At 57.5% G+C, this 22,140-nt stretch overlaps 1 protein-coding gene across 1 annotated transcript in view; it reads right to left on the bottom strand.

Annotated features, from left to right (window-relative positions):
- The window catches only part of MYO15A (myosin XVA), a 46,183-nt gene extending 25,346 nt beyond the window's left edge, over positions 1-20,837 (bottom strand). Inside the window, exons 1-24 of the mRNA XM_004684534.2 lie at positions 17,208-20,837; positions 14,804-14,886; positions 14,113-14,176; positions 13,259-13,368; positions 12,845-12,919; positions 12,515-12,605; positions 11,092-11,097; positions 10,651-10,754; positions 10,455-10,518; positions 9,341-9,454; positions 8,675-8,836; positions 7,471-7,584; positions 6,807-6,865; positions 6,600-6,723; positions 5,545-5,640; positions 5,001-5,132; positions 4,367-4,492; positions 3,607-3,684; positions 2,674-2,822; positions 2,532-2,577; positions 2,225-2,349; positions 1,183-1,300; positions 889-1,064; positions 325-409 (exon numbers count right to left, since the gene is read on the bottom strand). Coding sequence (XP_004684591.1) covers positions 325-409; positions 889-1,064; positions 1,183-1,300; positions 2,225-2,349; positions 2,532-2,577; positions 2,674-2,822; positions 3,607-3,684; positions 4,367-4,492; positions 5,001-5,132; positions 5,545-5,640; positions 6,600-6,723; positions 6,807-6,865; positions 7,471-7,584; positions 8,675-8,836; positions 9,341-9,454; positions 10,455-10,518; positions 10,651-10,754; positions 11,092-11,097; positions 12,515-12,605; positions 12,845-12,919; positions 13,259-13,368; positions 14,113-14,176; positions 14,804-14,886; positions 17,208-20,837 — 5,931 coding nt within the window. The remainder of the gene's footprint in view (positions 1-324; positions 410-888; positions 1,065-1,182; positions 1,301-2,224; positions 2,350-2,531; positions 2,578-2,673; positions 2,823-3,606; positions 3,685-4,366; positions 4,493-5,000; positions 5,133-5,544; positions 5,641-6,599; positions 6,724-6,806; positions 6,866-7,470; positions 7,585-8,674; positions 8,837-9,340; positions 9,455-10,454; positions 10,519-10,650; positions 10,755-11,091; positions 11,098-12,514; positions 12,606-12,844; positions 12,920-13,258; positions 13,369-14,112; positions 14,177-14,803; positions 14,887-17,207) is intronic.
- Positions 20,838-22,140: the final 1,303 nt, after the last annotated feature.

The raw sequence follows: 22,140 nt of genomic DNA, 5'->3' as shown, positions 1-22,140 counted from the left end.
GGAGTGACCCACATGGCACAGCAGACCTCTCCTGTCCCACCCACTGCTCCCCTCCTAGTGTATTTCAGTAGATCTGCCTGTTCTGCTCCCCACTCTGTCTCTGGTGACCCTTCTCACTCCCTCACCTCTGGCCTGTACCCCAGTTCTTATATGCATAAATAAATAAATCTTAAAAAAAAAAAACAACAAATCTAAACCCTCTGAGGCCATCAGTCTCCTCTGGGTGCTATGTGCCTCCTTCCCCCTCCCCTGCCCCCCACACTGCTCCTTGGACCCAACAAGCCAGGGCCTGACTTACAGAGAGGGTGAGGGGCAGGTCTGTACCTTGAGGTAACGCCGGTGGTTCATGTATGTGTGCACCAGGGACTGGAACTTCATCAAGCTTCTCCTCATCTGTTGATACCGCTGCCTTGGGTGGGAGGAAAGGAATGTCTTGAGGACGATCAGGGGTTGGGGGTCACGGGGTGACCAAGAAGCAGAGATGCTCACAGCAGCCTCAAGTGGGTGCCCATACTTTGCTCCATTGTCCTTTGACACAAAGCAAACTCAGAGAGGGGCAGTGACGTAGCTAAGGTCACACAGCAAATTAACTGACAGGGCCTGCACTTGGACCATATATTTCCCATTAGGGTGGAGTCCAGGATCCCAAAGATGGAAGGTAGGACCCTTCTTGGCAAGATGGAGTCACACCGACCAGTTCCAAAGGCCAGGGAGCAAGTGGGAAGGACATCCCAAAGTAGAGACACAGAGACTCCATGGTCCTTCCTGCAGAGGCCTCAACTCTGAGCCTGAACGCCTCCAGGAACAGCAAGCTCACAATCCAAGCTCAGGAATGGCCTCTCACAACTAGCCAGTGTCCCAGGGAGCCCGGCCTTCTCTGCACCACACCTGGCCAGGTAGCCACGGGCCCGGCTTTGTAGCAGGATGATCTTGCGGCGCAGAGAACGGAAACGCCGCTTGATGAAGAAGCCCCGGAGGCAGCGCTGCAGAGTGAGGGCGGCCAGGTTCAGGACGTGCTCCCGCATACTCTCCAGCAGCTGGTGTAGGTGTTCCTTAAGGAACAGCTGGGACAGCAGGCAGACATGGAGGCAGATAAACGCAGGGTTTTGTGGTTTCACAGGCACTAATTCTGGAGTTCCTGAACTTGGAGCCTCCAGGAACTGAGCATGGGGAGAGACTCACCTTGCTGATGCCGACACGGTACATACTTGGCATGACCGTGCACAGGCGGCCCAGCACCGATACACACATGTCCCCACTGGCTGGCAGGTTGTGCTTGAGGGCCACCAGACAGCGGTATCTGTGGGGTTCCACACTCAGTTTGGGCTATGGAATCTGCCCCAGCTGCCCAGCAGATCATGAGCCCAGCCCCTTGTCTCTAGGAGGCCCAGGTCCCAGCAGTGGTTTTGCTTATGGTATCTTCTAACCGGAAAAAGGCACTCCACCCTCTTGATTCTTCTGAGAGTCAGAACTATGTTTACAGCAGCACTATTTACAATAACCAAGATATGGAAAGAACCCAAAGTGCCCCCAAATAGGCGAATGGATCAAAAACCCATGGTATTGCTACACGATGGAATATTACTCAACAATCAAAAAGATATTCATGACATTTGCGGCAACATGGACCGAACTGGAAGGGATTATGCTAGCTGAAATAAGTCAGAAGGAAGAAGATAAATATCAGATGGTCTCACTTATATGCACTTATATGGTCTCTTGATATAGAGAAATCAAATAAAAGGTCAAGAAAAGGACAAAACTAGCAAGTTGACCATAGATCTGACATATACAGCAGGAGGGAGAGGGGAGGAGGTCAAAACAGGAGCGGGAAGAGCACAGGAGAATGTGATGATGGTTTGTGGGTGATATCAGCATTGTATGGGGGGGAACTCTTGGGACTACCAATTACTGTACAAAAATGAACAATGATGTATGAAAATGGAAAAAAAAAACAGATAATTTCAGTAGAATAAGTCACTCTACTGCCATCTGTTGGAAACTTGTCATGGTAATTATAAAATTCTCTGGGAGCAACACCTCCTATATAACAAAACTATAAACTATTTCAATAAACACATCTGCCACATGATAACTGGCATGTGGTGGTCTTGCATAGCGCACAGTCTGAGCAACAGTGAAGAGCAAGCCCTGTTCTGCCTGGATTGTATATTCCGAGGCCACGGGAGGCCAAGTATGGAGTCCAACAGCCATTCTGAGGTACCTGTCGATGAACACCTGGAAGGGCAGTCGCACCGGAAACCCCTCCTTACGGATCCGCACAGTCTCCAGCACCCCCGAGTAGCGTAGCTGTGCCATTACCACGTCTGGCTCAAAGAGACCTGGTTCCTGTGGGGGGCCCAGGCAGGGAGTCTAGACATTGGCCCTGGCCCTCCCACATGCAACAGGCACTGTCATGGAGCAAAGTCCCCACCGTGGGCTGACAGATGGCGGTCCAGAGAGGGAAGCCACCGTCCAAGCTCACAGCACGGGGCCATCTGGCTCTCCCAGGAAGCTTAGCCATCACATACCTTCTTGTGGTTGGGCTTCAGGCAACGCACAAACAAGGGGTTACACCTGGCGTCAGGAGGGGAGCAGTGTGAGGCCCCAGAGAAGGGGAACGCTCAACGGCGGAGGGCCATGGGTGAGTCAGAGGGGAGTCTGGGCACCCACCTCTCCATCTTTTCCACCAGATCCAAGAGCGACTGCTGGAACTTGGCAGCCACAGTGTGCGCCTTGTAGAGCCGGGTGATGGAGCTGCTCTTGCCCAGGCGCTGAGGGGCAGCCTGTGGGGCGTGGCTGGAAAAGAGGTGCGCTACCACCTGGGCAGGGGCGGGGCCGGGAACAGGACAGGGAGGGAGAGACAGGAGGAGGGAAAGGGAGTAAAGAAGGCACTAAGTCCCTGGACAGACTAGGGATCAGGGAAGGAAGCCCCTGGGGCCCCGTGCTCGCTGCGGTCAGGCCTCCTGGCCTGCAGATCTCCCAAGTCAGTGTCCTCCAGTGGGCTGTACCATGGTTACCCTGGCTTTTCCCTTCAGTCTGGGGAACACCTAGGTACTGACTATACGTCAGTCTTGGTGATGAACTGCAGTGGCCTCAGGATGGGGGCCCTTAGACAGAGGAGGAAGAGGAGGCCTGGAGAGGGGGTGGGAGGCGGGGCCCAGGCCTGCGCTCTGTTATGGATCATTTGCTGGCCAATAGCAGGGCGGAGATATGGGGTCTCTCAAGCTTTCAAGGAACCTGAGTCTGGTCCCCCAAAACTTCCCTAGGACTTCATGGCAGTGCCGGAGAGGGGTCTGAGCGAACAGAACTCAGTTGGTGGTTGGGGGGTCCGGGGAGTAGGACTGAGAGGTGTGGCTGGGGAAGCGCAGGGTTAGCCAGAAGTATGGCCCATCAGGGGTACGGCCAGGTTTGAGAGAAGGTATAAAGCAAAGGGGTTGGCTGAGGGCAGGGGCACGGTTGAGGTTCGGAGCAGCATCAGGGCCTGACTGGCAGGTCAGCGGCAGGACCCGGCCTGGGGTGCGCCTCCATTTCCTGGGCTGGGAGAGGGGCCTGCCAGGGGCTGGACGCTCGGGGGTAAGAACAGAGCAGTGGCGGCTTATTCACCGGTGTTCGGCTTCGCACGAAGAGGTCTAGCACATCCTGCCGCACCTGGTCATGGTTCTTGTCCAAGAACTTGTGCACCTGCAGAGGGGGGCACTGGGGGAGCTCAGGCTGGGGTTCACCCTGCCCACACAGTCTGAGGGACAGGGTAGAAGGTAACCCACCGCAGTCTACATCAGCCTGCCTCTGCCCTCCGCCTCCCTTCCCTTGGGTGGGTCAGGGGCTCATGGCTCCTGGGTGACGCTGGCACTGCCCCTCCAGGCCTCCGTCTTCTTGTCTGTCCTGGAGAAGCCAGGCCTGCCCCTGCTAGGCTCCCCTCTCCCCACTTCTGGTGGAAGGGAAACATTAGCCACAGCTTCATGTGACTAGCCCAGCTCCTGGTCCCGGCCTCGGTGGAGGACGCTGCCCTGCGCCCATTCTTCAGATGAGGAAAATGAGGCTCAGATGGGGACCAAGGCTTAGACACTTCCAGGGCAAGAATATGCCTCAGGTAGCAGTGATGAGAGTAACCAGTGATGTCACTACTTTCTATCAAACCCAGTTTCACACCAGATTTTTCACACAACCTCCCCCCCACACACACACACAAGATAGGCGCTATTATTCTCCCCATTTTTCAGACAAGGAAACTGAAGCTCAGAAGTGCTGCAGGTCACGTAGCTGAGATCAGCAGGACCGGCACTGGAGCAGGTGCCGTGTCTGGAGACGGCGCTGCGCTTCTACGTCTCCAAAAGCAGAGAGCTGCGTGCGTCGTGGGTCTCACCTGGTAGGTGACTTTGCCTGCATAGTGCTTGATGGTGAACTCGGGCAGTGGCATCTTGGGTTTGGAGTAGAGCGGGTTGGCGCCATGGTGGTAATGGCACTTCTGCAGAAATGTGTGGTCTGTGGCCTGGGGGCAGGCAAAGATCAGTGGGGGAGCAGTGGCCCACAGGTCCACTGGCAAATTCCCAGCCCTGGCTGATCCCAGTGAGCGACGGAGGAACGAGTCAGAATATCAGAACTGCCCTGGCTGCCCAGGGCTTAGACCTCAGTAGACCCTGCAGACTGGTGCATGTGCTTAGCTCCCGCTAGTGGCCCAGTGGTGTCGGTCCAGTGCCCTTTATGGTCTTTACTCCCACCACTTGGAGAACCCCCACCCTGCTTTTCTGATCAGAATTTGAGACTCAGATCTAAGACCATCTCCTCTAGGAAGGCCTCTGTGCTTCCCACACGGGTGCTTCTCTGGATTCTAGCAGCTCCTCACCAGCCTGAGCCACCACCCAGGTGTGAGGAGCAGGTTGGGGGGTCCTGAAACCCAGTCCGCAAGCCAGAGCAGAGAGGAGGCAGCACTCAGGTCTGACAGTTCATGAAGCACAGAGATGCTGACCACTAACCAGGCCCACACGCGCCCGACGCACCTGGGGAAAGCAACACTGGTCGTCGAGGATGCGCAGGATGCCATAGGGCTTCAGCGAGATGAGGTTGATGCAAGGCTGGTTGTCAGCAAAGGTGATCTCACGCCAGTCTATCTGTTCTCGAATGTACTCCTCCTGCAGGCAGGGGCTCGGCCTCCTAGCCTTTCCCATGCCCACCCACCCTGCCTCCCAGCTGAACCCATAGAGGGGGCCAGCCCAGGCCACCTCTGCCGACACATCTGCGGGCACAGGGAGCTTGCTCCCTAGCAGGTAATGTGAGCAACCCCTGGGCCCTGTTCCTCACTCCACCTGGGCCAGCCCTGCAGAGGGTGAGGAGGTCCTTCCTGAAAGGGCCGCCTCCGGGCTCAGCACCCAGCACCTTTTCCAGTCTCAGGTGTGAAGTATGCCGGTTGGAATCCCTTTTGGGAACTGGTTCCTTTTGGGAACCTTAGATTTGCCCTTGAAGAGCCAATCTACACGTGTCTGTCCCCAAGGAGGCCCACCGGCCAGTTAGGATGGGGGTGGGGTGCTGACCCACACTGCACACCTGCTCTTCCTGGAAGACGATCTTGTTGAAAAGGTACTGAAGGTTCTCATTTGCATAGTTGATGCACAGTTGCTCGAAGCTATTGAAACTCAGGTCCTGCAGATAGGGTGTAAGAGTGGGACTGGCCCCTCCTTGCCCAGCAGCCCATGCGTCTCTGCCCAGGTTCAGGCCCTGTGCCCTCCCTGCCTTTGATGACCTCAGCATCCTCTGCTCTGGATCCTTTTCAGCTCCCACCAAGCACGGGGAAAGGTCTCCAGGAAGGAGAGGAAGGTCTCCACAAGAGGCAGCAAGTTTAATAAATAGTTAAAGATCCAGGCTCTGGAATCTTGGGTTCCAGAGGACCTTGGGAAACCCCTTTCTGCTTCTGCCTTAGTTTCCCCTTCTGTAATAGGGAGAGTGGCAGTACCTTTCTCATAGATTAGTTTATTAAATTAACAAAGTGTGCTAAGAACAGTCCCCAGCACATAGTTGGCGCCTTCTGGGTATCATTCATCACTTTTCCTATGGCGATCTTGCCACGTTTGCCACCATTTCCCTCAGTGTGCCCCCAGCATGGCAGTCCCCCAACAAATGACTTCTGGTCCCAGCCTTTGGGTGTGTGTGCCCTCCACTTCAGACACCTTCACCAGTTCTTCAGGACAGGTAATGTCCTAATGTCCTTGTTCTTAAGAACCAGTGATGTCCCACCCCTTTGGGAAGCTTTGTCTCACTCCTGCCTGACTAAGGGTCTCTTCTAGGTTCTCCAAGCAACAGGCTGCCTCTGTCATGGCTCTGACCATAAGTGCATGCCAGAGTTTGTCCCCCACTTCCACTCAGCCCCATGTGGATGCTCCTTGAGGGCAGGTCCCAGGTCTGGTCCTTTCCAGGGTCCCTAGAATTCGCTAGCACAGAGCCTGGTACCAGGGGCCTCAGGGAGTGTTTGTGAAAGAAATGGTAGGAAAGGAGAGCGGGAACACCAAGGGAGTAAGGAGCAGATATTATTTCATGTTAGAGGAATAGAGACACGAGGGAGATGCAGCCTTGTCCCCTGGCCCCGCCCACCCACGCAGCCCTACCTCAAAGCCATAGATGTCCAGGATGGCAATGGATAGTGTGTCCTGCCGAGGGGACACCAGTGCGTTGACCCTGGCAATGAGCCAGCTGAACAGGAGTGCATACAAGACCTTGGCGATGGCATCCCTGGAGCAGATGGTGTGGAGGCTGTGGAGCACAATGGGGGCCTGGGACTCTGGGGGCTCAGGCAGGGAGGGGAGTAGCCTCACCTGGCATCCACAGCACTCTCCACAGTCAGGGGTGTGAAGATCTTCTCTCGCATTGTCTCCTGGGAAAGGAGGTAGCATTTGAGTGACAGCAGCCCAGCATGGCTACCAGACCCAGGAAGACCCCAGGGGAAGGGGAGGGGCAGAGCACAGGAAAAGGAGCTGAGAGAGACAGTGTGCTTGGCTTCAGGCACACAGTCAGTGGAGGGTGGGATAGGACACCCTGGCCCCTCCTGCTGCCTGGCTGTGCTGGCAGAGGTTGAAGCTGTGATCTAATAAGGAGACAGAAGCATAAGAAAACAGACACAGTGAGATCTGCGTTGGGAAGGGAGAAGCCCAGGGATTGTGGGAAGCCAGAGGAGGCAATCACCCAGCCAAGACTGAATAATGGCGCCCCGAGGGGAGATACCTATGTTGGTTTCTGAAGAATGAATTGGCATAAGAAAGCACAGAGCACTCCAAGAATAGCCTATGCAAAGACCCAGAGATTGGAAGCCTTAATGCCTTTGGGGTCTGAGGTTACTCCAGTCTGGTCAGGACCTAGGCAAAGAGAGAGAGGAGAAAAGGAAAAGGGAGAGAAGGGGTTTTCACAGGACGGGGCACTCAGCAGGGCTCTTTGGGTGCTGGCTGGAGGCTTTGCTAGAATTCCAGGTGCCCCGGGACTCACCGTCACTTTGAAGGTGATGGCCTTCTGCAGGCCCTCGGGGGAGATCTGTAGCAGCCCCGCCACAGCCTGGATCTCCCTGGCACTCACCACCGAAGCCACCTCTTGTGCACCTGTCTATGCAAAATGCCAGCAGGAGCTAAATTAGCTGAGTTCAAAGTTTTTATAATAACTACAATTGAGCTAGAGTAGCCAGGAAAATTTTGAACTAGGAGAGGTGTGCAAGGGGCTCTATGAGATGGTGAAACATTACAAAGTCATGGCAATTAAAATCGTGGGGCGATAGACACATAGTACAGAATGCATGCAGACACAGTGCACACATAATAGGCAGTAGAAAGCCAGGAATTAGGAAAAAAAGAATATGTATTTCTCAAATTGGGGATAGTATAATTAAGTAGACATCCGAGGAAAAACTTGGATTCCTACCTCATACCTTATTTAAGCTAAATTACATACTTAAACGTTAAATAGGAATAAACAAACACCATTAAAGATCTTTAAAAGGTTAAGGGAGAAGGCTGCAATAATTTTAGAGAAATAGGTCTCTTTAAAAATAATGTCTAAAATGTATACATTAAAATGTTGACACACTGAAATACTTGAAAATCATTTTTTTAAATATGCATGGCAAATAAACAAAAACGCACCAAAATCCTGTAAACAAAGTTAAAATATGAATGGCCGGCCAGAAACTATATTTGGATTCATCTCAGAGACAAAGGCTGGCTTTCTTAACATATATTAAAAGCACTCTCACGGCCCTCCCTGGTGGTGCAGCGGGTTAATGCACTGCACTGAGAAGCTTAAAACCACTTCCGCATGGGTTCAATTCCCGCCTGCCCCGGAGGAGTCCACATGGCACGGCAGACCTCTCCTGACCCGCCCGCTGCTCCCCTCAGCAGTGTACTTCGTCGATCTGCCTGTTCTGTTCTCTGCTCTGTCTCTGGTGAATCCTCTCACCCTCTGGGTCTCTGGCCTGTACCCCAGTTCTGTATGAATAAATAAATCTTTAAAAAAAAAAAAAAAGCGCTCTCACACTCCAATAAGAAAAAGATGAGTGACGTGGGGGAGGGGTGGGGTGGGGTGGGGGAGGGCTAATGATCTGTGTGTCCTGGAAGCCAAAGGGGAACAAAGATGGCTCCTAGACCCCCCGAAAAGACGCCGGAGGGTGCCGGGGCCCCAGGGCAAGAGTGGGCGCTCTCACCTCATACTTCTCGAAGTAAACGTTGCCCAGGTGCAGAATGGAGGCCAGGATGCGGAAGATGCTGTCCTGGTCCTCCCCGCTGAAGCCCAGCACCTCCATGGCGGCCAGCAGCCGGCGGAAGTCATCGCTGTCACTCTTCCCGGAGATCTCACAGTTGCCACCCTGGGCGAGGGCAGGGGCTGGGGGCAGGGACCCTGGTGGTGGCCAGGAGCCCTCTATGTCCCTGCCGCACCAGCAGCGTGGCCTGTCGGCTGCTTCAGCTTTTGTCCCATTCCCGTGGGCTGGGAGCGTGTGAGCAGAGTCTGTGCCGGGCACTTTACATGCATGTCCACCTAACCCTCATCACCACTCTGCGAAGTGGCACCATGTTGTAAAAGAGGAGGAAACTGAGGCACATCAGGGAAGTGTGGTAGGTTAGCCTGCTTGGTTCTGGTCTAGGCGCCAGAGAAACCAAGAGTCAAGCAGCTCTCCTCTTCCCTTGATGTGTACCCCAAAGATAGCCATTTCCTTTGTTACAGTGAGACACCCTGAGTCCACACTTGTTCTCCCAATCACCTTCATTGGCCTCTAGGACATCACAGCTTGGTTCCCGCAGTCCACCCAGGGTGATGGGGGCAGCGTTGGTAGTTGGGTAGCAGGAGCCCCAGGATGCCTGCTGGTGCTCACCTGGTTCAGGTAGTAGTAGGTTTCGGCCTCTTGTAGGCTGAAGGCCTGTCGGAGCTGCGCAGGTAGCCCAGCCAGCAGCTCATAGAAGATGTGGTAGTTCCTCTCATTTTTGGCCTGTAGGGTAGGGGGCAGGGTACACAGGAGGGAGCTGCCCACTAGATGACCCCAAGACATACACACAGGCTTGCTCCAGGCATGCTCATAAACTCAAACTCACAAGAGGGCTAACAGGTGAGACCAGGCCCCAGCACAGGCTAGGGCTGGGAGCAGGGATGGAGAAGTGGAGGGCAGGATTTTTCTTTTAACATTTATTTATTCATGTAGAACTGGGGTACAGGCCAGAGATGCGGGTCATGAGAGGTCTGCCACGCCATGTGGACTCCTCCGGGGCAAGCGGGGATGGAACTCATGCGGAAGTGGCTTTAGCTTCTCACTGCTGTGCTTTAACCCCCTGCGCCACCAGGGAGGACCAGGATTTGGTTTTATTTGCAGAATTAAGTGTGTGTGCCCCAGGTGCATGTGCACTGCCCCCCACGCTTCTATCCAAGTGTGCCCCCACTGGTGCACACACCAGGCTTCCCCATGGTTCACTCAGCGGGGGGCTGAACGGTGTGCAAGGCCTGTTCTAGGCCCTTGGGCCCTTGGGGAACAAGGCAGACGGAAGCCCCTGACCTCATGAAGCCCACCTCTGGCGGGGAAGGCAGGCACCCAGCAAAGCGTAAGGCATGTCAAATGGCAGGAATGGTCTGGAGAGAAATAAAGCAGTGAAGGGCGTGGGGAGTGTTCTGGGGCGGTGTTTCCTGAGCCAGCGAGAGTTCAGGAATGACCTGGAGAAGGGGAGGAGTTTGGCTCGCAGGTGTGTGAAGAAGAGGGCTCCAGGTAATGGCATGGTGGGTGCAAAGCCCCTGCAGCAGGGCAGCACCTGGCGTATTTCAGGGGCAAGGGAGAACCAATGTGACTGTGTGTCGGTGGGGAGGGGGATGAGGTCAAATCTCACTCAGACTCACATACACATTTGTTCAAAATTCACCGTCACCCAGCCCTGCCACCGGCCAGGTTCGTCTCTGCATACCCCATCCAGTCCCCACATGAGGGCCTGGAGGCCTTGACTCACTTGGAACACAATCCTGGATTTCTCGAGCAGGTACTGGGAGGTTATGGCACCAGAGATCATGCCCCTGAAAGGGGAAGGGGGCACTCATCAGCTCACGCCAGAGTGGGAGGGGGTGCCAGTGTTGGCCTTGGGGGGATTCCCCTGGACACGGAATTTACAGCAAGGCCTCTGGGACCCCCTCCACGGTCCCACTCACCCTTCCAGAAAGATCTCCACGAACTTCCCGAAGCGGCTGGAGTTGTCGTTCCTGACGGTTTTGGCGTTACCGAAGGACTCCAGGAGGGGTGTAGCCTCCAGGATCTGGCCCCAGAAGATGTGGGAATTGTTCTGGGGTCTGGGGTGAGGAGCAAGGCTAGGGCCACCCCTAGTTTCCTCTGACATAGACTTCTTCAAGGACCCCCTTTATGAAGGGTGACCAGAAACAGGCTCTATGGCTTCCTACAGTCTCCCTAGTGTCCCCCAATACCTCCACCTCATGCTGCCCAAACCCCTCATATAGCTCCCAGCTACCCCTCTCCCAGCCTCTGGCCAGGAGAAGCCTTTGGATGTCTCTCCCAGCCATTACACATGCACACCCACCCACACCCACCCATGTATGGGGACACATGGACACATATACATGCAAGCACTCAAATACCTTTATCTTCAGGAGCGTCCAGGAGGAAGAAAGAGAAGGGGACAAGAACAGAGCAGGTCACCCGTAGTAAGGCCCATCTCTCCACCCCCCAGCAGACCACGCAGGGATTGGCCAGCCTAAAGCTTCCAGGTGACAGCAAACACATGAGCCTCAGAGACCCAGGGCTCCAGAGGTTGTGTGGCCCCGGGGTGTGGAAGGCGGCTGGTCTGCCTGCCCAAAGGCTCTGGGCATGTCCTCTCCTTCCACCCTATGGCGACCAGCTGCTGGACCGCTCGGGCTCCTGAAGGAGACACCTCCCTGATCCGGCCTTGTTCCCTCCAGCGGGTTTGAGAACTTCGGTAAGCACATGTCCCCCTCCTCCACCCCTCACTGGAGCCCAGAGCCAAGTCCTTGCTATGACCTCAAAGGTTCCTGTGCAGCAAGCCCTGGCTGGTCTCATTCATCTCCTTGGGGTGGGGCACGCCTCCAGGGCCCAGGCCCCACCTGGTGGGGTGGATGGGTGAACACCTGGTGAAGGTGGGGTGGGACCCATGTTTTAGGTTGTACAACATCCAGCCACCTCCATCCTGGGGAACCCTTGACACATTCCCAGCTCAGAAGTGGACTCTGTGACCCACAGGCATGACTGGGTCCAGCAAAGACACAGAACGAAAATCAGTTCAGGGAGAAGGACCCTGCGACTTCTCCCAGCATGTTGGGAGGTGTGGGTTGTGGTAACATGTGGCATCATCCTGCTGACTAAGAGGAGACAGGCTGGAGATGATGCCACACACATGAGCCCGTGGGTGCCCGTGGTCATGTCAGCTGCAGCTGTGCCATATCCACTGTGTTGCCTGCACAGAAACTCTTCCAACCCGTGCACACCTCGAGGTCCTGACCACCTTCCCTGACCCCTGCCAAGGCAGCTCTCTGTTGTGGACTCAGGATCCCATCTCCTCCGCTTCCCCATCTGTCAATGGAGACTTCCCCACAGGTACTTCCCAGGAATCCTCGGGTTCCAAAGAGTCAGCACTCTGCTCTTCAGCAAGTCTCCAGTCTTGCAGACACTGGCCCGTCACTTCAGCGCTCCCACCCAGCATCTACCGCCCAGACCCCAACATCTCCCCATACCTAGGCCTGGCCTGTCTCTTTTACTACCCAGAACAAGCAGGAGGGTGAGATCAGGCGAGAGAAAGGGAGTGACTTCCCTAGCCCACCTGAGCCTCAGAGGGCTGGCACAGGCAGCTTCATGGGAAACAGGCAGGAGGGCCCTCCGCGGCCCCCCCCCCCCACAGGTACGCCTGCTGTTTGAGCCCTCTCATACAACCCTGGGCTCAGCCTCCTCATCCTCTCAGTGGGGCCAAGAGTCTTGCCTCTTAGGGAGCACGAGGGACACCCAGCTTTAGCGTCCTGGGGAGACAGACCATGCAATGGGCAGACTTACCTGTTGCATGATGCCCCGTTTCTGGTTCATGGCGGCCAGGTAGCGCAGAATCAACTTTGTAGACTCAGTTTTTCCAGAGCCGCTTTCTCCACTGACCAGACAAAGGCGCAGAATGACATCAGCTTATTCACTACCTCTTTTGGGCTCCTCTGACCCCATCATAGAGCAAGAGGATGTGGGCAGATTGGTCAGCCCAAAGATGCCATTGATTATATCTGCTCCCACAGCAGATGTGGCCTGAGGCAGACACGCGGCCTGAGGTTCTCCCTATATGCGCCCACGCATACCCACGAAGGTCCCCAGCAGGCTCACTGATTGAAATCTGCTTACCTGATGATTATGCACTGATTCTGTTTGGCATCAAGCATTTTGGCGAAGGCGAGATTTGCAATTGCAAAGAGGTGCCTGGAGAGATGCTAGGCATCACTGAGGCCAGCCTCTGCCACCCAAAGTCTCAGGGGGTGGACAAGGCGCCATATCTGTCCAGGCAAGCAGCCTATCTTGCTCCACCCCAACCCCCTTGGAAGCGTGCTCCATGGCCCCATCCAGGTCTGAGTCACAAGAGCTCTGACCCAGAGAGGGCCCATTGCTGGCTCAGGGAGAGACTGCTCAGCTGAGCAGGTGGGCTGCCTGCCACCATCAGCCCCTAGTGGTAGCTGAGGGGCATCCAGGGGCCTGCCAAGCTCAGACGGGGGCTGAAGAAAGTCCAGGTCAGCGCCCTCCCCCAACCCCAAAGACACTCACGGGGGGTTCTCTCCCAGGGCTTTCCCACTGTACTGCTGCACCTGCTCCAGCCCGTAGATGCCAAACATGCGGTACGGGTTCACCGACACCAGAATGCTGCCGATGTACGTCTGCTGGGCAGACGACAGGTCACAGCCGGCGGCCCCTCGAGGCTCCCCGCGGCCTCCCTCCCTCCCCTGCTCCTGGCATCTGGAGCCATCGCCATAGTGCCTGGTCTCCGAGGTTGCACCCTGGCCCTCTAACAGTTTGGGGGGTCATCTGCTCTATTGTGGAATTTTGGGGCACTGTGCTCGGCTGAGGCTGCAAGAGTCTGGAGTGAGCATGGCTGCGCAGCATGATTCTGCAGAGGTGGCTGTGCTGGCCGCTGTCTCCTTCATTTATTCACACTTAGGTGTCTGCCCGAGAGCCAAACCTCTGATGCCTCAAGGATGAAAGCTGGAGCTCGGGGCTGCTGAGGTGGCCAGAGCCCTTCCGGGTGACCCTGCCTCTTGCCCTGTGGTTCTGGGACTCTGGCCCTCCATTCTATTATTCTGAGGTCAGTGGCTACTTTCCACTGCACTCTGCTGACCCTCCTCCCAGAATCCATAGATTCTAGGACTCGGGTGGCGGGGGCAGTGGGACGCACTTCTGGGTTTCCTCTTTCCGTTCTCTGCCCTGGCACCCACCATTCTCAAACTATGTTTCAGGACTTTGGATTTTAGAGTGCCAGGCTCTCGTATTTTATGCTCAAATGGCAGAAGTCCTAGCGTCCAAACCAGAGGCCATAAATGAGGTCTGGGGCCCAGCATTATACTTCCACTTCAGCCCTCAGGGGCAGGGGGCGGCTGCCTAGACAGCGCCAACACAGGACTTACGTAGATGAGGTTCCGTTCAAATCTAGTCTTGAGGTTGGACAGCACGGTGGTCTCCTGGAGGTCTCTGTGAGGACATGAGAGGGACTGACTGTGAGGTCCCTGGGGTCAGAGCTGGTACAGAGCCACTTTCCCCTCAGTGTGGGTCCTTGGTCAGAAAGGCCTGAGTTCAGTCCTGTCTCTGACACCAACCACCTGTGAGGCCTCAGGCAAGTTACTCAACCTCTCTGTGCCTCAGTTTCTTCATCTGTCCAACAAGTTTGATCATCATCATCTTCACATCACAGGGCGGGGGATGCTCTTTGGTAGCAGACATGAGGGCTGAGTCACCCCGACTGGATAATAATGTTGACGGTCAGTGTTCTCACATTTTGGGCACCTCCAATGTGGCAGCAGCCTCAAAACAGCCACCCTCCTTCCATCTCATGGATGACAAACTGAGGGGCAGCGAGGCAAGTGACTTGCCCAAGGTCCCCAGTTGGGCAGAGGTGGGTCTGAATTTGAACCCAGGCCCGTCCGACTCACAGAGCTTTGACACACACAAATTTGTCTTTTTGACACTTGACCACCTTCACCTTGAAGGTGAAGAAACTGAGAATCTGAAAATGTCCCTGAGGTGAGAGGCACCCCTGGTGGGAAGAGGCGCTCTCTGGGAGCCTGGCAGCCCCCCCACCCCACCGCCTGGCCCACTCACTCCAGCTGTGTCATGTCCTCCACACCATCCTCTCTCCTCTGCTCGCGGGACCGTGCAGACGGCAGGTTTCGGATGGAGTACATCTGTGAGAGAGAGGCTGTGGTCGGCCCACACGAGGTGTCCGCACGTGACCTGCTTGGACGTGACTGGGACCCGCTCCCAGTGTCAGGCAGGGAACCCAAGGCCAGGCCAGCCAGGTCCCGCGGGGCTCCTGGCTGTGGAGTGCCGTGGCAGGAGCCTGCCATCACGCCTTGCTCGCAGGGACACGCGTCTGCCTCTGCCTGTGCCTTCAGCGTGGCAGAGGCCTCCACGTGCATCCAAGTGTTGTCAGTGGGCTGAGGGAGGTGGGGGAAGGGTGAGGTTTGGGGTAGCACATACACCTGCAGTGTTCCCTCTGGCTGCCCAGAATCCTCCCGACCGCATGCTTTCCCAGTGCTGAATCCCTTCCCACAGAGTTTCACAAGTCTCTGCTTATGTGACAACGTGGTAAATAAGCATCTGTATCTTGAATTCATGGGGCCTCTGGGAGTGCTGAGGTGGTCTCATTCAGCACTACACCTTGCATGCAGCCTGGAGCAAATATGTAGGCCCTCCCACTCTCCCCTACCCCCACATACAACAGCAGTTAAGCTCATTTAAGCTCCCCGAGAGCAAGGCGCCTGTATCCATGCACAAGTGTCTGGGGCCTGGCACGTGCAGGCACACTCTCAACTCCATGGGTCACATTCTCTTGCAAGTGGACAGCTGGGGTCTTTAAGAAAAAGTCCCGATGCCCCCTGTGGGCTGCAGGACTCAGCTGCGTGCATCTATGTGTAAACCAGGACCCTACTGATGCAAATGACGCCCAGACCTTGGCCCTGTGTACACACGTATGCATGCACACACTTGCCCAGTTTAGCCTTGGGGACACAGGTCTGCATCTGACCTGCATGGCTGTGAGCACACGTGTGCATCCTGTCTTCCCCTCCTCCATAATCAGTCCACACCCCTCCCTGAGCTGGCAAGGAAAGGGGACACCAGGAGGAAGTCCTGCATTTTGCAAAGCCTGTCCCCGGGCTGCTAAACAGGACACAGTATCACCCTTGAGGCCTGGCCTCCCGCCCGCCCATCTGCCCGTGTGCACCAGTGGCCGCAAACCCTAAATAATTCAGCCACTCACGTATTCCAGGGTGAGGAGGGCCCAGGCATCCTTGCCCCTTACCCCCGGGCGCCCCGCGCCCCGCTCCCGCAATGCTGCAGCCCACACAGCACGTGGTACCCGCCGCCGGGGCCAGGGCCCCCCCAGAAGCCATGCCGCCCCAGTTGCCATTGCTGGGCGAGCTGATTGCCCGCTCCACGGGGCGCTATCTGCAGAGGCTGAGAAATACCAGCCGCCCCTGAATGCCCCGCCCACCCCAGGCGTCCCCGGGGGAGGCTCCGGTGACCAGCCCCTTCTGCTGAGGGCCACCCAGCATAGGGCTCACTTTCCACCATGAGTATAGCAGCCAGGAACAAGCTTGGCACCCCTCAGCTACCTGCCCCACACCCCACACAGGGCCCGGACAGACTCCTGGCTCAGCCTCAGACCCACTAAGTGACTTTCTAAGCCTCAGTTTCCCCACTATGCAATGAGGAGGGAGCGAGTTTGATTCTTGAGCCCCTTGCTAGAATCCTGCAGACTTTAAATAGGAACCACAGAGACAAAGAAGACTTCGATCTGAGGAAAAGTCAGCAGGAAGCAGGAGATACAGTGTGGGCATGGATACGGAGATGGGACAAGGTGGACAGACAAGGCCAGCAATTTCGTATTTTACCAAAAGTCTCTGAAGGGCAGCCAGGAAGGATGTACCCTCCAGACTGGACCAGAGTAGGCTGCCAAGAGCCCAGGCTAGAATAAGATCTCCCCTAAAGTGACCTGAGATGGGCCTCCTTGGTGGTGCAACTGGTTAAAGCACAGCACTATGAAGCTACCTGCAGCCACTGCAGCATGAGTTCGATCCCTGGCCAGAGAGCTGACCTACACGGTGTGGCAGACCTCTCCTGTGTGGCCTGCTGCTCCCCTTAGCAGTGTTTTTTCGGTCCATCTGTCCTGTTCTCTGCCTCTGGTGAATCTTTTCACCACCACTACTCCCCCCCACACACACACATACACATACCTCTGGCCTGTACCCCAATCTTGTATCATAAATAATCATTTAAAAAAGTGTACTTTAAAGTGACTGGAGTAGTTTCTGGCATCTTTGTCCTGTGCCTTGCCCATCTCCTTATTCAATACTCCAGATGCTCTGCGAGGTCATTCTCTCTCAAGGTAAGGATGAGAAGCCTGAGGCCCGAGTGGTCAGTGGCTCACCAGGACCCTGGAGCAATCTCCTACTGTTTCCCAGGACAGAATCCCCAAGGCTTCCCTCCTCCTGTAACCCCATACCTTGTTCCACCAGCTTTTGGGGCCAACCTCTTCCCAAGAGTCCCCACGGGGCAGGCAGGTGTCTCCGGGGCCTAGGCGGCAGGACGAGGGCTGGCTGTGCAGCCAGTGTTGGTGGGCCTTCATCAGTAGCCAGAGGCAGGACCAGAGCACATTCCAGGCTCTTGGTTTGGTGCTGGGCTCTGGGTCCTGGGGCAGCTGGGTAGAGGGCTGCAGGGCAGCAGGACCAGCTCTCTGGAAAGAGCTCAGCTTTTGCACCTGTGGCAGGACCACAGCAAAACGGCCAAGGCCTGCCTGACGCTGCTCACCCCTCTTGGGCAGAGGCCCTGGGGCCCCAGTAGGTGCCAAGGGGGCTGGGGAGCTGGGTAGAGTCCCCCAGCGGCGCCAGGGTGGCCACGTGGCCCTTGTTTTATCACATTCAGCCGGTGGGTGGGAGAGGCTAGGCCTTAGTGCCTTCTGCTCTGGGGAGTGTTTCTTGGGGGAGGCTGGGATTGGGGGATCAGGTTCTGCTGACAGTTGGGGATCCACAGGAGCAGTCTCCTCTTCAGGCTTCTCAGGGATCGGGCAGGCAGATTTGGCCAGCTGTCCAGGACCCAGGTCATGATGTCTACCCAGGAAGACACTGGTAGGGTCAGAGGCGAGGTGCTCAGACTGGGGAGCAGGGGGTGGAACAGGGCCCATGTGCTGGAGAAAGGGGTTTTCAGGCACAGTGGGAGGTCTGGAAAAGCGTCTGCGGCTTCCTGGGGCTGCTGGCCAGGGTGAGGGTGGGTGCTGGGTGGGAGGCATGTCCACATCCCAGTTGGGAGCTAGGGGGGGTACTGTCCAGGGCGTCTCCGAGTCCTCTGGCTCCTGCTGGCTCTCTGAGTGTTCTGGGGCACCTGTGGGCCAGGATCCTGGAGGCCTGTGGAAAGGCTGGCGAACCCTCGGCTTCACTGCCCTTGTGGGTGGCTCGCTGAGGCGGCGCCACGTATGTGGAAGGGGAGAGGGCAGGTTGAGCGAGCGGTGCCTAGCTCTGGGGCCCAGCAGAGGGGGTGGCGATGGCGGCCGTGGGGACCCCAGCACAGGGGAGAGGGGTGGCCCCAGGCGCTGAGAGGCTCTGTGCAGGGGCCGGGTCTCTCGCACGGAGCGGGGTCGGCGGGGTGGGGGTGAGAAAGGAGGCTGGAAGGGGCCGGCCCGCATGGACGGCTGAGGGGACGCAGGACCCATTGGTGAGCGGTAACCCAGGCCCGGCAGGCTCCTCAGGGAGGGCTGGGGTGAGGGCCGGGGCGTCCAGGTGGGCCTGCGAGAGGCCTGTGGGGAGGGCCCGGGGAAGCCAAAGGGAGCCCCTCGCCGCCGGGAGCCTCTGAAGGAGGGCCGGGGTCCAGGGAAGGCCAGCGGGTCAGGGGGCACCTCGCGCCTCAAGGGAGGGGGCTCCATGAAAGCCCACCAACTTGTCTGCGGTGTGAGGGGCACACGGGCAGGAGCGGCCCAGGGTGGCGGACGCCAGCGGAGGGAGCCATAGGGCGAGGCTGAGGGCCGGGGCAGGCCAGAGAGGACAGGGGAGAAGGGTGGGGCCGGCGGGGGGCCGGGGCTGCGGGGCCTGCGGGCTGCAGGAGGGGAGACGAGCTCGCTCCAGTGGGTGGGTGTCCTGGGCACGGGCGCTGGGGTGGGCACGGGAGAGGGCGCAGGCGAGGCCGGGCGGTGGGAGTTGTTGTTGTTGCGAGCCCGCGCCTGGGTCCTCCTCAGCATGATGGGCGTGCTGGGCTTGTCGGGGTCCATGCCGGCCAGTTTGTAGCCAAAGCGCTTGTAGGCTGCCTCCCTGACTGCCGGGCTTCTCAGCCGGGCCTTCTGGCTGCCCCTGAGCCGCGGGATGGGCTTCTTCTCAGACAGAGTGTTTTTGAGGAACCGGGCCAGTGAAGTGGCCGGGCGAGGTGGAGGGCGGCCCAAGTCCGAGCTGAAGCCCAGGCCGCGGTGGGCGCCGAAGGCGGACAGCGCGCGCTGGAGATTGCGCTGGCGCGGCGTGAGGAAGCCCCAGAAGGGGTGTGCGTAGCGCACGGTGGGCACCGGCAACTCCTCTTCCTCGTCGTCATCCTCATCCCCCAAGGACAGAGGGATGTCCAGAGAGGGGGGCAAGGGCACCTCCAGTTTCTCCTTCCCGAACAGTTTCACCTGGGGCCGCGGGAAGAGGCGGAATCTCCGGACGAGGGACAGCTTGGACCTGGAAGGCTTGTCCATGCCCTGCTGCTCGAAGAAGGCGGAGCTCGGCAGGCGGAAGGAAGTGCTCTGCCGCTCCCCCGCCGCCCCCGCCGCCCCCGCCGCCTCCGGCTCCTCCTGCTCCTCCAGCTCTGCGATGTCATCCATGGGGTGCGCGTATGGGTTGTGGGGCGTCAGGATGGGTGGTGGTACCCACGGGTACGCGAAGGGGGACTCCTCCGGGTAAAGATAGGGCACTTCTGGGGCGTAGATGGCCTCGTCCCCTCCACCATAGATGCCTTCCGCATAAGGGGCACCATAGGGCGCCCCATAGGGATCAAAGTAGGGTATGTCGTACGGGAGGTCGTATGAGAGGTCGTAGGGCTGGTACGGTGCGTTGTAAGGTGCGTAAGGATCCAGGTAGTAGCCGTGCGGATACGCCTCACCTTCGTAGCCATCATAGTGGCTGTAGGGAGACGCATACCCCGATGGGGGCGCATAGGGGGGCTCATAATCATCGTAGCCGTAGCCGTAGGTGTATCCGGGGTAGAAGGAGCCGCCATAGTAGTCTGGGTGGTAATAGTCGTAGGGGTCCTCGGGCGGGTAGGCTCGGGACAGCCAGGCCGGGCCGTAGGGGCCGTGGGGGCCGTAGGGGCCGTAGGGGTCATAGCCGGCCAGGTGGGGTTCCTGCTCCTCCTCGTACTGGTAGAGCGACTGCTGGTCATAGTAGTCGTCGCCCTCGCGGTGATAGTCATAATACTCGCCCAGGTCCTGGAAGCCCTCGAGCCCGTACAGTGACTTGCGGGAGCCGGAGTGCCGGAACGGGGCCTCGTCCTCGAAGGGCAGGAAGCCCACCGGCTCGCCCGACGCGTAAATGCTGCAGCTGCGGGGAAACCTCCGGAGGCGGCCTCCGTGCCGCAGGATCTCGGCGCCCGAGGGGAAGGGCAGCTTGCTGGAGCCCACGCGGGAGCCGGAGCGGTTGAGCCAGGCGTCCAGCGTGGCCTGCTCGCTGCCGGACTCCTCGGCCTTCTTGATGAGGAACTTCTTGGTGAGCCAGTTGATGGCCGTGGACGCCTTGCTGAGCGACCGCGCGCGGGGCCGCAGGCGGCCGTAGCCGCGCCGGCCGGGGAAGCGGATCACCATGAAGGAAGGCTTCTTGCCCTTCATGGCTCGCTTCTTCTTGCCCACGCGCATCTGCGTCATGAGCTTCGACGTGGACTTGAGCACCGTGCGTGCCTTCCGCTTGCGTTTGGTCTTTTGCGGGCCAGTGTGGAGACCCCAGAAGAAGGCCGACGCACTCCGGAATTGCCCCTTTTTGGAGATCTTGGGCGTGCGGTCGCGGAAGCCCATGAACAGGCGCGATGTTCCTTTTAGGCTCCGTTTGGGCTTCTCGGGCTCCGGAGCCTTCTTCCCTTTCTTCCCTTTCTTGGCTTTCTTCTCTTCATCTTCCTCCTTCGCCATGGCGCCCCTCTTCTCCCCACCTGGCCGCGGCCGGTGTCAGAAGCTGAGAACCTTGGAGACACAGTGACCTGCTGGGTCTCCTGCCTGTGGCTGGACACGCGGCCTCTTCAGGCTGGGAGCAGCCGGGACTGGCCCCCGTGGCCTGGGGAGGGACGGCCAAGCTGCTTCTGGCCGGACAGGACTCTGAGAGGGTGGATCCATAATTCATCTCCTCCAGATGCCGCCTTAGGTTTCACCTTCAAGTGGTGGTGGAAAGTGTGTGGGTGTTGTTTACTGGAAGCAGAGGAAGCCTGTGCTGGGGCAGACTGTAAGGACCTTAGAGTTGCCATGAGGGCATCTTTGCCGACAAGGGTCAGGCCCTTCCAGTGCTCCAATTAGCTCAATCCACCAGAATGAGTGCTTGGGTCACTGCCACTTCAGGGAGGAAGACACTGAGCTCCAGAGTGGAATCTGCCTGCCTCAAACCATCCAGCATTCTGTAAAAGGCTGCAAGTGGACCACATCTCCTTATCCGGGGGGGATGTGCAAAGCCCACCAAGTCTCCTAATTGAAGAAGAACCTAGGACCCTTGAGGTCCTGGGTGAGGGAAGAGGGGAGTGGGTAGGGCAGGTGCCCCGGCTGCGGTGAGTGTAACAGGAGCTGGCCAGCTCTCTAGAGTGTAAATAATGCATCAGGGAGAGCTAGGCTGCTGGTTCCGAAGGCAGGGCAATGGGGGATGTGCCTAGTGGGACTCCAGCAGGCCTTGTGAGACCCCATACAGGGGATCAGAGTATCAGAAACAGAAATAGGGGTTAGGGGTGTCAGACTTGGCTCTGATCCCTGTCCTTGCCACTGACCAGACATCTGAACTCAGGAAAGGTCTTTCATTTTTTTAAGATTTATTTATTTATGCATCCAGAGCTGGGGTACAGGCCAGAGGTGTGGGGGGAGTGAGAGGATTCACCAGAGAGAGTGTGAAGCAGAAGAGGCAGACTGACGAAGCACACTGCTGAGGGGGACAGCAGTGAGACAGGAGAGGTCTGCCGCGCCATGTGGGTCAGCTCCCTGGCTAGCTATTCATAGCTTTGCGCTTCAACAGGTCACACCACCAGGAAGGGCCCCGGATTCAGGAAAGTTCTTGCCCTGTCTAGGTCTCAGTTTCCTCACCTGTCAGATGGGTAATGCGCCATGCCGTGTCACTTTCAGAAGGAGGAAGCAAGAACTGATGGAGACACCAAGTAGCACAAGTGCCGCGCTGGCGTGTGCCAGACCCTAGCCTCTCCTCCCAGTTTCTACCCTAGAACGAGAAGGTGGAGGTTGTGTG

This window comes from Condylura cristata, unplaced genomic scaffold (assembly GCF_000260355.1).
Source record: "Condylura cristata isolate star-nosed mole 26May11 unplaced genomic scaffold, ConCri1.0 scaffold00017, whole genome shotgun sequence".
Lineage (NCBI taxonomy): Eukaryota > Metazoa > Chordata > Mammalia > Eulipotyphla > Talpidae > Condylura > Condylura cristata.
This window is presented reverse-complemented; position numbering and strand designations above follow the sequence as displayed.